The sequence below is a fragment of the Crotalus tigris genome, unplaced genomic scaffold, assembly GCF_016545835.1.
Source record: "Crotalus tigris isolate CLP2741 ecotype Arizona unplaced genomic scaffold, ASM1654583v1 scf7180000023830.6690815, whole genome shotgun sequence".
Lineage (NCBI taxonomy): Eukaryota > Metazoa > Chordata > Lepidosauria > Squamata > Viperidae > Crotalus > Crotalus tigris.
Window position 1 is genome coordinate 6,039,579 of NW_024100214.1, and position 15,434 is coordinate 6,055,012.

At 39.5% G+C, this 15,434-nt stretch overlaps 1 protein-coding gene across 1 annotated transcript in view; it reads right to left on the reverse strand.

Moving 5' to 3' along the window:
* The window catches only part of EPS8L2 (EPS8 like 2), a 90,796-nt gene that overhangs the window by 10,788 nt on the left and 64,574 nt on the right, over window positions 1–15,434 (reverse strand). Inside the window, exons 11-18 of the mRNA XM_039322033.1 lie at window positions 14,140–14,228; window positions 11,301–11,375; window positions 9,493–9,641; window positions 7,501–7,627; window positions 5,180–5,289; window positions 3,460–3,571; window positions 2,015–2,131; window positions 479–614 (exon numbers count right to left, since the gene is read on the reverse strand). Coding sequence (XP_039177967.1) covers window positions 479–614; window positions 2,015–2,131; window positions 3,460–3,571; window positions 5,180–5,289; window positions 7,501–7,627; window positions 9,493–9,641; window positions 11,301–11,375; window positions 14,140–14,228 — 915 coding nt within the window. The remainder of the gene's footprint in view (window positions 1–478; window positions 615–2,014; window positions 2,132–3,459; window positions 3,572–5,179; window positions 5,290–7,500; window positions 7,628–9,492; window positions 9,642–11,300; window positions 11,376–14,139; window positions 14,229–15,434) is intronic.

Here is a 15,434-nt window from a genome sequence, read left to right on the forward strand (position 1 = left end):
GCAGAGAAATAGATGAACTGTCCTTCCTACCTTGGAAACAAGTAACTACAGTATGAGGATAATTTAAAGCAAAATATAATACCAAGAGGTATTACAAGGCGATGGATAGTCCACCAGTAATGCTATGAGATCATTTCACTGCAGATTTGAGACTGAGGTGGCTTCTCAAGATTGCTTCATTATTTATAATAAGAGCTCATGATAAACAAGTTACATTTGCCTTCTTTAAGCAATTACAAAAGGATCAAACCTTCCAATACATAATTTATCTTTTATAAACATGTGTGATAATGCCTTTTCTTTTAACTTGCGTATTGTAACCCAGCTACACATTTAAGATTAGTACTTAGTTCAAAGGTTCTTGGTGCTGATCTTTCAACTGATCTGAGTTGAATGATCAGTAATTTTTGGCCAGTGTAATAATGTACCTTTCTTTTAAAATGTTAAATATATGAGTTCAGACTGTATGGGTACTTACGTTCTTTGGCTTCTGAAGAATTGTGGGCTGCCATTTCACTTCCCCATTTCTCTCCAGCATAGCTAGGAGGTAACTTATGGGAAGGGCTGGAAGATCCAGATGCTCTTGGACTCAGGTCTCGATATTTCTGATTACCCTACAAAATGTCCAATGTGTAAAAATCAGATTTCTATTATTCTTCATTCCTTATTGCTTGATAAGAAAGTATAACCAGTTAACTGATGTAAATCCTTGATTTATTGTTTTGTCCAATTATAAAATTCCTACCATCGTTCTGAGTTTATTAGAGATAAAGCTGCTTAGGACATCTGCTTTTACTGGCATTTGGCTGCTGGAACATTATGATGGAGATTAATATCTATGTATATAGGCAGATATCTCTGTGGATAACAGAACAGAGACTTTGATTCTCTACGAAAATTTATCATTAAAGACCTCCACAGAAATGAGTACTTCTTTCAGTATAGATAGTCCTCGACATACAACAGTTTGCTTAGTGACCGTTCAAAGTTACAACAGCACTGGAAAAAGTGACTTATGACCATTTTTCACACTTACGACTGTTGCAGCATCCCCAGACTGTTGTGGTTTACATTTGGATGCTTGACAACCGACTCACATTTATGACGGTTGCAATGTCCTGGGGGCCATGTGATCCCCTTTTACAACCTTCTGACAAGCGAAGTCAATGGGGGAACCAGATTCACTTGACAACCGTGTTACTAATTCAACAACTGCAGTGATTCCCTTAACTGTGGCAAGAAAAATCGTAAAGTGGGGCAAAATATCTCTTAATAAATTTCTCACTTGGCAACATACATTTTGAGCTCAGTTGTGGTTGTGAGGGCTACCTGTGGCAGGACATTTGTATGGTTTGTTTTATTGTATGTGACCCAAAATTATATTTGGCTATATAAATAGGATTTATTTATTTACTGAATTAATAGCCTGCATGATTTTTGTGCCCAGACGGCAACCTAATTCTTTAGGAAAATTTTTATCCTTTAAAACTACTTTTGTAAAGACTATTCACCAGGAACTGTGTCTGATATATTGGCACACAGCTACCTAATGAAATATAACTGGTGCAATTCAAAGATTGCATTTAAATCTTCCCTCAGACATGAAGGGCTAGAACAGGGGTAGGCGACCTTGGCTCTTTTATGACTTGTGGACTTCAACTCCCAGAATTCCTGAGCCAGCTGTGTTAGAAGGTCAGTTTAGGGTCAATGAGTATTTTTCCTGCCCTAGCTGGCAGGATTGTTTTGAGGAGAAAGGGAGGGAGGAAGAAACTATCTATGCCATCCGCTGTTGTTTTAATAAAGAAAGAGAATTGTTAAAGAAAGAGAATTGTGAAGAGGGAGTGTGTGTGTGTGTGTGTGTTTGTGTTTCTGTGTGACTAAAATATGATTTCTTTGTTGTTAAGAAAAATGAATAGCCGGAATCACTTAGGGAAGCATATCTACCAAAGTCATCTATGCAATTTTGTGTTTATTTTAAAGAACTATGGCCTCTAATTTAAGAGCTAAATCAGACCTGCACCATTGCTGCAAAATCCTCCTGGGTCACCAGATCTAAGATATTATATGGAACATAACCAGCCTGTCCACTTCGGTTTTTCAGCTTCCACCATTGTTTGTTATCTTCCAATACCTGTGAATTAAAAAAAAAACAATTTATCTGCTATGAAAGATTACATTCTGTGGTTTGTTTAAACATCTCCACTAGAATTTTTACCTTACAGGTAGACTTACAACCATTCATTAGCAACCATTTGAAGTTACAACGGCACCAAAAAAAGTGACTTAGGACTATGCCCTCCCATTTACAACTATTGTAGGATCCCCGCAGTCACGTGATTACACATGGCCATCAGCACGCATTTATGATGTTCGCAGCATTTTGAGTCAGGTTATCATCATTTGCAATCTCCCCAGCTGGCTTCTGACCAACAAAATGAATGGGAAAGGCTGGATTTGCTTAACAACCATGTGATTCACTTATCTGCAGTGATTGCACTTGGCAAAAAAAGATCATAAAATCAGGCACAGTTCACTTAAACCCGCCTTACTTAGCGATGGAAATTTTGTGGGTAATTCGAGCACTATCTGTATATTCCTTGCACAATTAAACCAATAAGTCACTCTTTACATCAGTGGTTCTCAACCTTTTTAATGCCATGACCCCAACTGGTTCATAAGTAGTTCATAAGTTGAGGACTACCCAACCGGTCGTAAGTCAAGGACTTTACCTGCCTGGGAGCGCCACGCATGTGTGGTGCCGCCCCCTGCGCCAGCCGAAGTGTAGCAGAATGGGACTTTTGGCGGACTCAGCAGGGCAGAGACAGCCTGGACAATTCCTATTGGCTTTTGAAAGCCAATAGAATTAGACTCTATTCAAGAGAGTCTATTCTATTGGCTTTCAAAAGCCAATAGAATAAAAGGGAGTAGCACAGCGAAGGAAAAGGGGAAAAAATGGTGGACTGCGTTGTTTGGCGACCCCCGTGAAATGGTCATTCGACCCCAAATGAGGTCCCGACCCACAGGTTGAGAACCGCTGTTTTACATTCTTGAGCGCAGTTATTTCTGTTCTGTAAATAGCCTGCATATTTTTTTCCCCTGAGAATAGGTCATCACGTTCAAATAATTTACAGAAAAACTTTACTAGCAAATAACTGAATTTTCATCCTATCTGCTTTTTAATCTTCTTTCCCCAAAGTCGAATGCCCCTTGCCCATTTGGCTTTGAGAATGACTAGTCAACTCGAAAGCTTCCCCATAGGTGCTTTCTCCATCATACACCAGTTAGTGCTGCACAGTATTAAAGTGCTGCTTTCCTTCTCCCTCCTCCCTGCCCTGAAACATCTCATATGGAATATTGGGTGTGGAGGGTTGAAGGATCCATTCAAAGCTTGTGTGATCACGCCCACCTCCTGCCTCCCTTTTCCAGGCATTTGCAAGGATCTTGGACTTGTTCTTTTACCTCCAGAATTTCATCTTTCAGCACTGACAGTTCAGTTGCATTTCGAGCAGTGAAATCATAAAGAATTTTGGCGTATATCTTTGACTGAGCCATGCCTTGGGCCTCAAAATTCCTGCAAGAAAGATATTGTAGGGGGAGAGCCAGGTTAGTCTATTGTGGCAAAAAAAAAAAAGTTGGCAGCACGTTTCTCAATTAACAAATTTCTAGTCAGAATTCAATTCGCATTTTAACAAAATTGGTTAGTTGAAAAGGATGACAATGCCTTCTGATTTTTTAATTTTTTTTTGCAAGAAAGATATAATGGCATTATCACATTACTAGTCAGAATAACTCATGGCCTACTTTAAAATACCATATTGAAGTTAAATGATGCACCAGTATATTTTTCCAGCTTTCTTTAGCTCATGTGCTTATATGGTTCCTGCAAAAAATTAAACTACACATTATATCAACAAAATAAAGTAATTAAATAAAGCCTGCCTGTAAAAGTAACTAAAACAATAACCCTTCGGAACATAGCTTTAATTGGTATTACAAAATACTTTTTCTTAAGCAAGCCAGGCCTTGGACAAGAGGTCGTAAGACAATAACTGCAACCTCAGTTCTGCCAAGAGTTGAAATGAAACTTGGCAACATACGAATGTGTGAAATATCAAGCTAAGTTAACAAGCAGAAGACAGCAGCTGGATTCCCTGTTTTCCTGTTTGTATTAAATTGAAATAGATAAAAGAGAAAATACTAGCTTTCATGGATTGAGATTTGAAACCAAGATGGGGAACATTATTTAACCAGGAGAAAAGGTAGTGATCTTTTCCAGAAGTGCCTCCCAACATGAGAGAAACAGGGAGGCACAAATAGGAAAAGGAGAACGATATTTAAGTGGGTGTAAAGAGAATCAGTCACTTGAAAGAATGGTGGAGACTAGGAGAATGGTTTCATTGGATCAGTGACATTGAAATCTGTTCAAAAATACTATGAATTACTCTGAATCACTCGTGAACCCTATTGTGAAGGCCACTGGTCATTGTATATTCATTTATATTAACAATATTATTAATATTTTTTCTTTATCCGTACAAATATCATTTTGATACAATACTAAACATGGATATTTAAGCCTATTTAAGATGTTAAGGTCACACATATATTGAGTATTCTGAAGTTTCTTTCTTTTTCTTTCTCTCTCTCTCCTATTTTTGATATTTTCTCTGGTTTTTTTTGTTAGTTTTTAAAACTCTGTAATCCTTTTTGTCTTGTTTCATGTCTTCAGTTAAAAAGATACAGGGAAAAAAAACACTTGAAGGCAATTATTTTAGCCTTCCACAGTTACACAGTTAAACCCCACTAAGGCTGTTGTGTACAATCTGGGGTCCCAAGGTGGTTGCAATCACTCAAAATATTAGCCACAGACTTCATAGATTCCCAACATGATTACCACTGAATTATTTAATATGACAGAAAAAGAAAACTATTCAATACACGATAATCACATTAAATTAACTTCATTTAAATAAAATACTAAATTAAATTGAGTGTACAGTAGTTTTTGCCCTGGTATCATCCAATTGCAGAAATGCAGCTCCCAGCTTGGCCCTCAACCTAAAGTTGTGTTATTTCTAAAAAGACAAATCCCCACCTCAATAAAGTGAAAAAAAAAATGATGTGACATCAGTCGCTCACATTTTTTAATCCCACAAATAAAACAATGAAAGGAAAATACCTATGTACATGTTGAGTAACATGCTGAGCAAAGGCATCCACTCCTTGCTTTTGGTCTGAAGTCTGGACTGGCTTCAAGTGACGATTGGGACACCCATTGGATGATGACAGCTTCCAAGGAGGAGAGAAGGAGGAGAAAGAGACCAGAATATTATTAATAAGGCAAATGCACATGTCCCAAAGAAAGTTCCTCATTTTTATCCATCAAAATCATAATAAGAAAGGTGGTACTTTCACTAATATCAGTTTCCAGGAGATCATATACACACACATATAAATAAAAGAGTATTTGTAAGAGGGCAAACCTGCCTGGCTGCCAAACTACCATTCCTATTGCATGAATAATCTCATGAAGTGGTATTAAATCATATCATCAGTTTGCAACTAACTAGAACAGGGGTCGGCAACTTTAAACACTCAAAGAACCATTTGGACCCATTTCCCACAGAAAAGAAAACACTGGTAGCCACAAAACCCTGCTGCTTCCCCCCGCATGGAGCGCCCTGACGCCACTGCTTCCCCCATCCAATCCCAATGGAGCACTCCACTGCCATTGCTGCTTCCCCCCCTGCACGGAGCGCCCCATTGCCACTGCTTCCCCCCATCCCCCTGACAGAGCGCTCCATCACCACTGCTGCTTCTCCCCCCACACGGGGCGCCCCACTGCCACTGCTTCCCCACACCCCCACACAGAGCACCCCACTGCCATGGCTTTTTTTTCTGTGAGAATTTGGAATTGATTAACTGAACTTTTTTTTAGTCCCACAAACTTTTTTTGTTTGTGGGACTGCACACGGCGACAGGACAGGGAGCCACAGCAGAGGGATGAAAGCCACATGCAGCTCTGGAGCCATGGGTTGCTGACCCCTGAGCTAGAACCTCTGAAGGTTCTAACCATGGATGTAGGCTTCAGTTTTGACTAAAAGGGGGAGAGGAGGTGGTAGTTTCTAAGAACTACCTATGGATAGATATCAGACACAAAATGAGGGAGGAAGAGAGAAATAATTCTGAAGCAACTAAAATCTCATTCCCTCCCCCATTCCATACATTTTAAAAAATCAGTATCTCCCCCTCCCCCCAACTATGTCAAAAGATCTGTCTGTCAAAAATCCCCAAGCAGATTGATTTACATCCTGGTTAGTTCAATGAGGAACAGAAGGGGGGGGGACACTGAAATAGTTCTTGTTAATTTCATCCTGGTTTCTTAATTGGGCTGCTGTGCTCTTGAAATTTACATAGGTCTGCAGATTTGAAACAATGCAAATCAATCCTCACTGCCTTTTAAAGTGGTATGAGCAAGGTAACTTGGATTTGGTCATATACAAAAATATCTAAGTGGTTATTATAAAGAAGGTTAGTTATCTTTCCCTTTTATGAGTGAGAGAATAGAATGCTATGTTAGCTGAAGCCCAGCCATTGGGAGGTGAAATGAGGCAAGGTTTTCACCAGCAGGAAAACAGATACTCATAACATTTTGAGAATTTCACTGCTGGAAACAAAAAGGGGCTTTTTTTCTGGTTTGTTTGGCAAGTCACAAATAAATCAGTTCAGTTGCTATACATAACAATGACATGAGAACACAAAGATGCAGATTGATTCTGGAACAGTGCAAATAAATCACATGAGTGTGCCTAGGCAGTGCTTAGCTAGATTGCTGCAAGTTAGCTAAGTATCATGCTTTAAATCAGTGGTTCTCAACGTTTGTGTGACGGCGACCCTGTCACACAAACGTGCTGCGCATGCGCGGTGTGACACGCATGCACGGCACCCCCATGCGTGGCGCCCCCATGCACAGCGCCCCCATGCACGGCACCCCCCATGCGCGGTACGGCGCACATGCACGGCGCCCCATGCGCGGTGCCCCCCATGCGCGGTACCCCATGCACGGGGGGTGGCGCGCATGCACGGGGCGACGCGCATGCACGGCACCCCATGCGCGGCGCGCATGCGCGGCGGCGCCCCCTGAGGGGGGAAAATGGCGGATCGCCTTGTTTGGCGACCCCTGAGAAATGGTCGATCGACCCCAAATGGGGTCGCGACCCATAGGTTGAGAACCGCTGCTTTAAATGATCAATTCACCTTCCTAATTTTTTTTTTAAAAATTAATATGAACCATTCATAGATTTATCTATCTACTTCAACAACAACATTGTATTTGGCTCACAATTTGAGTAAATAAAGTTAAAAAAGGAAGAAAGGAAGGGAGGAGGGAGGGAGGGAGGGAAGGAAGGAAGGAAGGAAGGAAGGAAGGAAGGAAGGAAGGAAGGAAGGAAGGAAGGAAGGAAGGAAGGAAGGAAGGAAGGATTTTAGTCTGCAAAGTACCTCTTCTTGCAGATGGCCAATATCAATTTCCCATGGAGCCCCACGAAAGATTTCCAGGGGTGGCTCCCATCCATTGTGAAACTTTGGAATATATCTTGGGATGTTGGCATCTCTTGGCCATTCGGCTCTTGGAACACATATTAAAAATAAGCTTATTTTATAGAGAGCAAGAACATACGATGCCCTTTCCCATTTTAGACTATGATTATTATATCTCAAAGCTGAGCATATTTTTGGAAAATCAGCATTCTGATTGCTTAGCTCACATACAAATGCTATCAATGAGCTTACAAAGCTAGACACAAAACAACCATTGCTCATACCGGTAGTATCCTATTTTCTGACTGTAGTCCACAAGTGCTTTTGGGGTCTCTATGGTTTTAAATTCATGAAGAGAGAAACTAGTGGGGAAGAAATGCTAATGTGTGCCCCATTGCTAAAACTGTGGGCCTCACTTTCTAAATCGGGGAAATCTTTTCTTCAGACTACATTATTCTTGTTCAGATGGCATTTTAGGGAATTTTGCCTTTCACCAACTTCAGCCAAGGAAGACAGACATGAGACTTCCTGTGAGCACCATGATGAGCTGATGTCCTGCTAGTAACAGGATCACATTTGCAAGGAGAATCATGGCTAAATGCAGGATCCAGGTGGCAAAATTTCTGGAGGAAAGGGAGATTGTTGAGATTATCTGCACGACTCTGAACAACCACTCCTTGTGAGTATACCATGGAAACCACTGTTTTGCAGTTGGCTTATAAGTTGAATACCTAGGAGTCAGGGTTCCATCAAACTCACCCTGGCAACAGAGCTTTCTATGGACATTAAGCTTAACTGAGCCTCATTTCCTAATCACTTTTTGGATATATTATTTTTGTACTGTACTGGAGAGATTAAGACTCTTTGGATCAGCAAAATTTAGCTCTATTCATTGGATGACTTCACTTCTCTTTAGAGAAAAATAATTTAAATTTGATTTTAAAAGTCTTTGAAATATTGTTTTGGTTTTGTTATATGCCACCCAAAGTTACTTGTGAGATGGGTGGCCATACAAATTACATACATAAAAATAAATATATAAACATTTTTTTCTGATTATGCATTAAAAGGATATTTCAAACATGGATTTTGGAAAGTTAACAATGGATTAAGTGTCCACAGAAATTTTGGAATATATCTCTGCCAAACCTTTTGATAAAATAGGTAAAGTTGATGAGATGGACAGAGGATGTTGTAATGATGCTAGAGAACAAGAACAAGTTGCAACAGATAATGTTGAAATTATTTTGAAGGGGGACTTAATTATGATAAGAACCAAGAAGAATATAGAGAAAGATATGGAGATACAAATGGAACTGATGGATGACATATTCTCTAAAAAAGGATATATATACAACTTTTGAACCAGGAAATGGACTTCAATAACTTTTTCTTACTAGACATACAAAAACAACTCTATTAAGGATTCTATTGGAGGGGACAAACAAAAGGACAAATATTATTTATTGGCTATACAAAAAAAATCTGCTAAAGTTCTGAAAGAATTGCAGTTCCAACAAAAATAAAAAACTAGCTCTGGGACTCTTTTTGAAGGGACTAAAAATGAGATTCTTAAAAACTTAGGGAAAGTTTACAAAACTAGCTTATTCACCCAGAACTAAAAGAAGAAAAAATGTTGTATCTGGTTTCCCTTACTGGACTTTTGCTGGCAAATAACAATTGAGAGGATATTTGGATTTTGGTTTTTATTTACAAGATGAGCTACAGAATGAAGAGAAATTATGTATTTAGAGATGGAGATAAACTATTTTAAAATTGTTTTCAATTGGTGGGATGATGGGGAAAGTTAATCCCTTTTTTCTTTTTTCACACTTTTTTCTGTCTGTATATTACTGTTTGTATTTTTAATAGTTTGTATTTGCTTTCAATCATAAAATTGGTCTGGAAGAATCCTTCTCTGGGTTCCTCTTTTGCTTGGCTTTATTTACATACCTTGACCTTGTCCAAGTCTCTCCTAAGGATTCCCACAATGCCATTTCCTTTGGTGTTAGATGGCCTTTCAGGAAATCTGTAGTATCCTTTGAAAGAAGTGGACTGATGACAGACCTTGCAAATTCAGGGCCTCCACAGCTGTTAACAATCTGGATTACAGACAAGAAATCACAAATGAGAATTTTCAATAATCTTACATGGTTAAAGCGTGTTTGGAAGATCAATTTTTAGGCCTTTACAGGTAGTTCTTGACTTAAGACCATAATTCAGCCCAACATTTCTGTTACTAAGCAAGACAACTGTTAAATGAATTTGGCCCCATTTTATGATCACAGTTGTTAAGTGAATCCCTACGTTTGTTAAGTGAATCTGGATTCCCCATTGACTTTGCTTGGCAAAAGTTGGCAAAAGTTGATCACATGACCCCGGGACACTGCAACTGTCATAAATATGAGTCAGTTGCCAAGCATTTGGATTTTCATCATGTGACCATGATGGGGATGCTGCAACAGTTGTGTGAAAAATGGTCATAAGTCACTTTTTTTTCAGTGTTGCAACTTTGAACAGTCACTAAATGAACTGTTGTAAGTCAAGGACTACCTGTACTGTATAGGTGTCAAGATTTTGTATCTACCCCAGACTACCATTAAAGGTACCTTCCTATTACAGGACTTGACAACTACATGTTTTGTTATTTTTTCCATCATTGTCGTTAATAATGAATGACTATAACTGGATTGTGATTCCCCCAAACGTTTTGCAACAATTCATGTTACACTTTAAGGTATTGTTAAGAGTCCTACTTTTGCTGGAAAAAAACTAATTCAGCTACTTTTTGGAAACTGTAAAAATCTCCACATCTATCATAAATTTATTTTTATTTTAAGAAAGAGCATTCTGTTTTTTCTGCTTTTTTGGGGGGGGGTGTTATGTAAAATAGTTATGTAAAATAGAGTACAGAGAAGAGCAACAAAGATGATTAGGGGACTGGAGGCTAAAGAATATAAGGAAAGGCTGCTGGAATTGGGTATGTCTAGTTTAACAAAGAGAAGGACGAGGGGGGACATGATAGCAGTGTTCCAATATCTCAGGGGCTGCCACAAAGATGAGGGAGTCAAGCTATTATCCAAGGCGCCTGAAGGCAGGACAAGAAGCAACGGATGGAAACTAATCAAGGAGAGAAGAAACCTAGAACTAAGGAGAAACTTCCTGACAGTTAGAACAATTAACCAGTGGAACATCCTGCCTCCAGAAGCAGTAAATGCTCCAACACTGGAAGTTTTTAAGAAGAGACTGGACAGTCATTTGTCCGAAATGATATAGGGTTTCCTGCCTGAGTAGGGGGTTGGACTAAATGACCTCCAAGGTCCCTTCCAACTTTACTATTATTATTATTATTATTATTATTATTATTATTAGTCATGTGCTTGTCCAGAGTAAGAAATTCATGAGTTGACTCATTATATATTATAGCTTTGCTATTTCCATACTCAGATTATTTTGGGGAAACTGAAATAAATCCTCTCTATTTGCCATGAGCTTTTCAACCTCCCAGGTTACTCCTTGGAATATTGTAAATCAGTCCCTAATCTGGAATAGATGAATATTTAAACAGGCTAGAAAAATGTAATATGTGTCAAAAATCTGCCTATTGCTGGTTTTAGTTATACTTCTCAAACCTACTTCCAGAAATTGCATGCAACATGGCCAATTAGAATTCAGGGAATCAGAGGTCAACATATCTGGATGCCATTAGATGAGAAACTCTGGATTAAAATTCACTGAATAAGGGAGAAGGTAATTTATACCAGTTCCAGTGGTCCAAACAGGAAATGGACTAATTCTGAAGCACTTGGATTCTGAATATGTTTTTTCAGTTTGGTCTGAGAAGAGAAGAAAAACAAGTTAAATCTAAATCCATTTTATAACTGTTCAAAAATAAAATGCAAACAGCAAAAATGTTTAGCAACTTCAAGAAATGCCCAAGAAAATATCCGGCATATTTCAATATCCAGATGCTGTAAACTATTTCTCTCTAAAGTAACATAAATCATGTATCCAGGTTCTTCGACAAAGTCAAATTAGGTACTGTATTTACTGTATTATGACTGTACCTTATTCCCATGATCAGGTGGGCAGTTGGCTCTTGGCATTAGATCAATTATTGCAGGAATTACTAAGGACTAGATTGTTGATCCCACTTAATCCAGAAGAGTTCTTTTGAGGTTTTTAAGGAACATACAATTGTATTGTTAGTCAAACATTATGTTTTATTAGCAAGAGCTTGTTTAAATTATACGATGCAACTGCATTAACTGCAGTCCGCTGGGCAGGCCAAGCTTGAATTTTCTGCAGTGTAGCACCTGAAAGAGGCTAAACTATAAAGGAAACCCCAGGAAAGGGATTTATAAGAATGGTAAATGTGGTTATTGATATGAAAGAAAAACATATCCATTCTTTTTAGTGGTAAGGATTTGCTACCTCACTGCTATTTTCACAACAAGGCTCAAACAATAGATAGAAGCAGCTTGGCAACTGCTTGTAGCCTTGACCCTTCTCCCATCCTGCAAGAATCAGCATAACAGTATTGCAGTGTCACTTTCCGTGAGATGGGTGATCATATACATTTAATTAATAGATAAACAAATATAGTAAAACCATTCATCCATTTGTCTATCTATTCATCTACTTGTGGGTTATTTCCTCCAAGAGGGCAAGAGGTCTTACAAAGCACTCCTCCACCCACCTTCTTTTCCCACATAACATCCTTGTGAGGTAGGGCTTGTTAAGAAAGAAGGGATTTCTAGGACTGAAGGTAAATTTGGGCCTGTCTTGCCAAGTCCTATATCAATGCCTGACCCGTCATACCACACTACCTCTTATATGACACACTTGTTAAGGCTGCCTCAAGATTTGCACAGGTACTGAACTAGCCTATTCACCATGTTCTGCCAGTAGTGCAACATTTGCCAAAAAGGTAATGACGTTGCACACGATGCCTGTGAAGATATGGTTATTCAGTTTTGTACAGCTTTCACCTCTCTGAGTCATTTTTAGACAAATGCTGCAGAGGGGAAACCTTTTTTCTCTCTCTCTCAAGTACCTCAAGGACACATTGTCAGAAAGGTCTTGGAAAGGGCTGATGCATTTTTTTCTTCTGTATTACAGTCCAATGTATCTGCTAAACAGCATAGTTAATATTTCAACAACGAACATGCAGCATAAACAGTTTTCAAACCAATAAATAGAACTATCATTGTCAATAGTTAGCACTTGGCTGGGAATGATGTGAATTGTAATCCAACACATCTAAAAGCTCAGGGTTTGGCAAGGCTGCGGTAGGGACACACTGAGAACAATCAGTTTGAGGATCACCATTTTGGACTTGAGCTATCTATCCAGAACAAACTAGATCTTGCAAATAGCCCAGGTTTTTTTTATAAAGGTTTTAGGGTTCACATTTAAGAATTTGACTGCATGATTGGTGGGAGAAAGTTTAAAATTTTCTCTACAAACAATTGTTATATTCAGAATTTCTGCTTCTTGCTTTTCATGGACAAGTAGAAGTAGAAATTAGACTTCACTATATGACATGATATGTAACATGTATACAAGTTAATCCAATTACCAGTGCAAAAGAGTATTTATCCTACATGCTGATATTTTGTGAATGGGTATTTTGGATCTTCTTGTAATACTACTCTTGACAGTCACAGTCTCCAGCTCTCATTTTCCAGTAGTAAGTGTATGTATAGTGCAGTGTTCTCAACCTGTGGGTGACCCCATTTGGGGTCGAGACCATTTCACGGGGGTCGCCAATCCGCCATCTTTTCCTTAGCTGTGCTACTCCCTTTTATTCTAAAAGCCAATAGAATAGACTCTCTTGAATAGAGTCTAATTCTATTGGCTTTCAAAAGCCAATAGGAATTGTCCAGGCTGTCTCTGCCCTGCTGAGCCCGCCAAAAGTCCCATGCTGCAAATGGAGCTGCAAGTTGTCTACAGTGAAGGTGAGCTGTCTGGAAGTTTCCACCCCTCCTTGCTGAGCAACTACTAAAAATGTAAGTAAAAGAGGGCTAGGGGTGGGAGGCCGGCGGGTGCAGGGAGGGTTGCTGGCGCGCATGGGGCCCGGCGGGTGCCTTACCTCCCTTGGACTGGGCCAGCTGGTGGCCCAGCCAGTGGTCGGCCTGTGCCGTCTCTGCCACTTGCAGCTACGCCTCGGCCAGTGCAGGGGGCGGCACCACGTATGCGCGGTGCTCCCGGGCAGGGAAAGTCCTCGACTTACGACTGGTTGGGTAGTCCTCGACTTACGACCGGTTGGGGTCGCGGCATTAAAAAGGTTAAGAACCACTGGTATAGTGTCTCTTTGAGGATAATACTCAATGCATCTTATGAATAGGATAACATAAAAACTAATGCTTGAATTGGTTACTTTTTAAAGTGTCAGCTGCAATACATCACCATGTGCTTTTTTTTTTGTTTGTTTGCAACTTTGTAAAATTGTTTACTACCTACTCAGATTCTGAGCTCTTTGGCTATACAAACATAATATTTGGTTGATTCCCAATAACAGCATGAGGCAAGCAAATAAGCCATTACCTATCCAATTGAGACTAGAGAAAATTATACCCAATACCCTTTGCTTCTTACCAAGAGATTTAGTGCCAGCTTGATTTTCTGAAAGCAGTCAAGAAACTCAGTTTCATGCGGAGGTTTGGCGCGCAGAGTCAGAACTCCCTCTTTACACCAAAAGACAATAAACAATTTAAAAAAAATGTCACCTCTATGCATAAAGAAACATTAATGGGGAAACAGGTCTTTGTGACATGCTGACCATAAAATCTACATTCCTTGAGGGCACTTTGTGTTTGAAATACCAATCTCACCCAACTGGATGCCCTTCAGTGCAATGGGCTGTAACTTCCATCATTCCATAGCCAGCACAGCCAGTGGGGTTGGCCAGAATACATGTTATCTGTTAATGGCAGGATCTGAAGTTGTATATGTTTAGAGTCTCCATATGAGAAAAGGTTGATGCAGTCTACAAAGAAACAGCCACCTAACCCAGGGGTAGGCAACCTTGGCTCTTTTATGACTCGTGGACTTCAACTCCCATGCTGGCTCAGGCATTCTGGGAGTTGAAGTCCACGAGTCATAAAAGAGCCAAGATTGCCTACCCCTGACCTAACCCTATCAAGCATAGTTAAAAGCTACCTCTGTAAATACTGGTGGTCAAAATGCCACTATATTTTTCCTTCATGTTCCAGGCCGATCAGAAACAGAGCTATGTGGGTTAGGGGTTGCTTGGTTCTTAAAGGCCTGATAGACAAAACTAAATATTTCCCCAGTCCCTTGGGGAACACTGAGAGATGGATTGTTCTCATTGGAGACATTGGAGGTCTTTAACAATGCCTTTTACATCTCTATGTGCTTTGGTTATTGTTTCCTAATTGAAAGGTCATCACTGTTTATTCTACAGGAAGAAATGAATCATTGCACTTGGACCCAAGGTCACAATGGTGGGGGGATAAAATAAGTCCATTCTAACCCCAAATGGCCAGTGTTCCTACCTTCTGCCTCAAAACCTAAAATGAGAGACTAAGAAAGAGCTAGAAGTGAAAAAGAGGAGCCTTATTTATCTTGTTCCAATGGCTTTATTTTTGAACAGGAGGAGAGAAATGGAGCAAGGAAAGAGGTGAGTGGGTTTCAGAACTGGCTTGGAAGTCAGTATTTGAACTGGATCCTTCAAGACTTAAGGGATAGGGTATATATGAAAGTAGACATCACTAAGAGTACTAGCTTAATAATAATAAACTACATCATGTGGTGCAATGGAGTCATCATTAAAAAACAAACGTGGCTCTTGAAAGAGTCCTTGACCTGATGTTTGCTGCTTCTTTCACTTCCTTGATGTGCATGTAATGATTAAACAAAGTAAACATGAA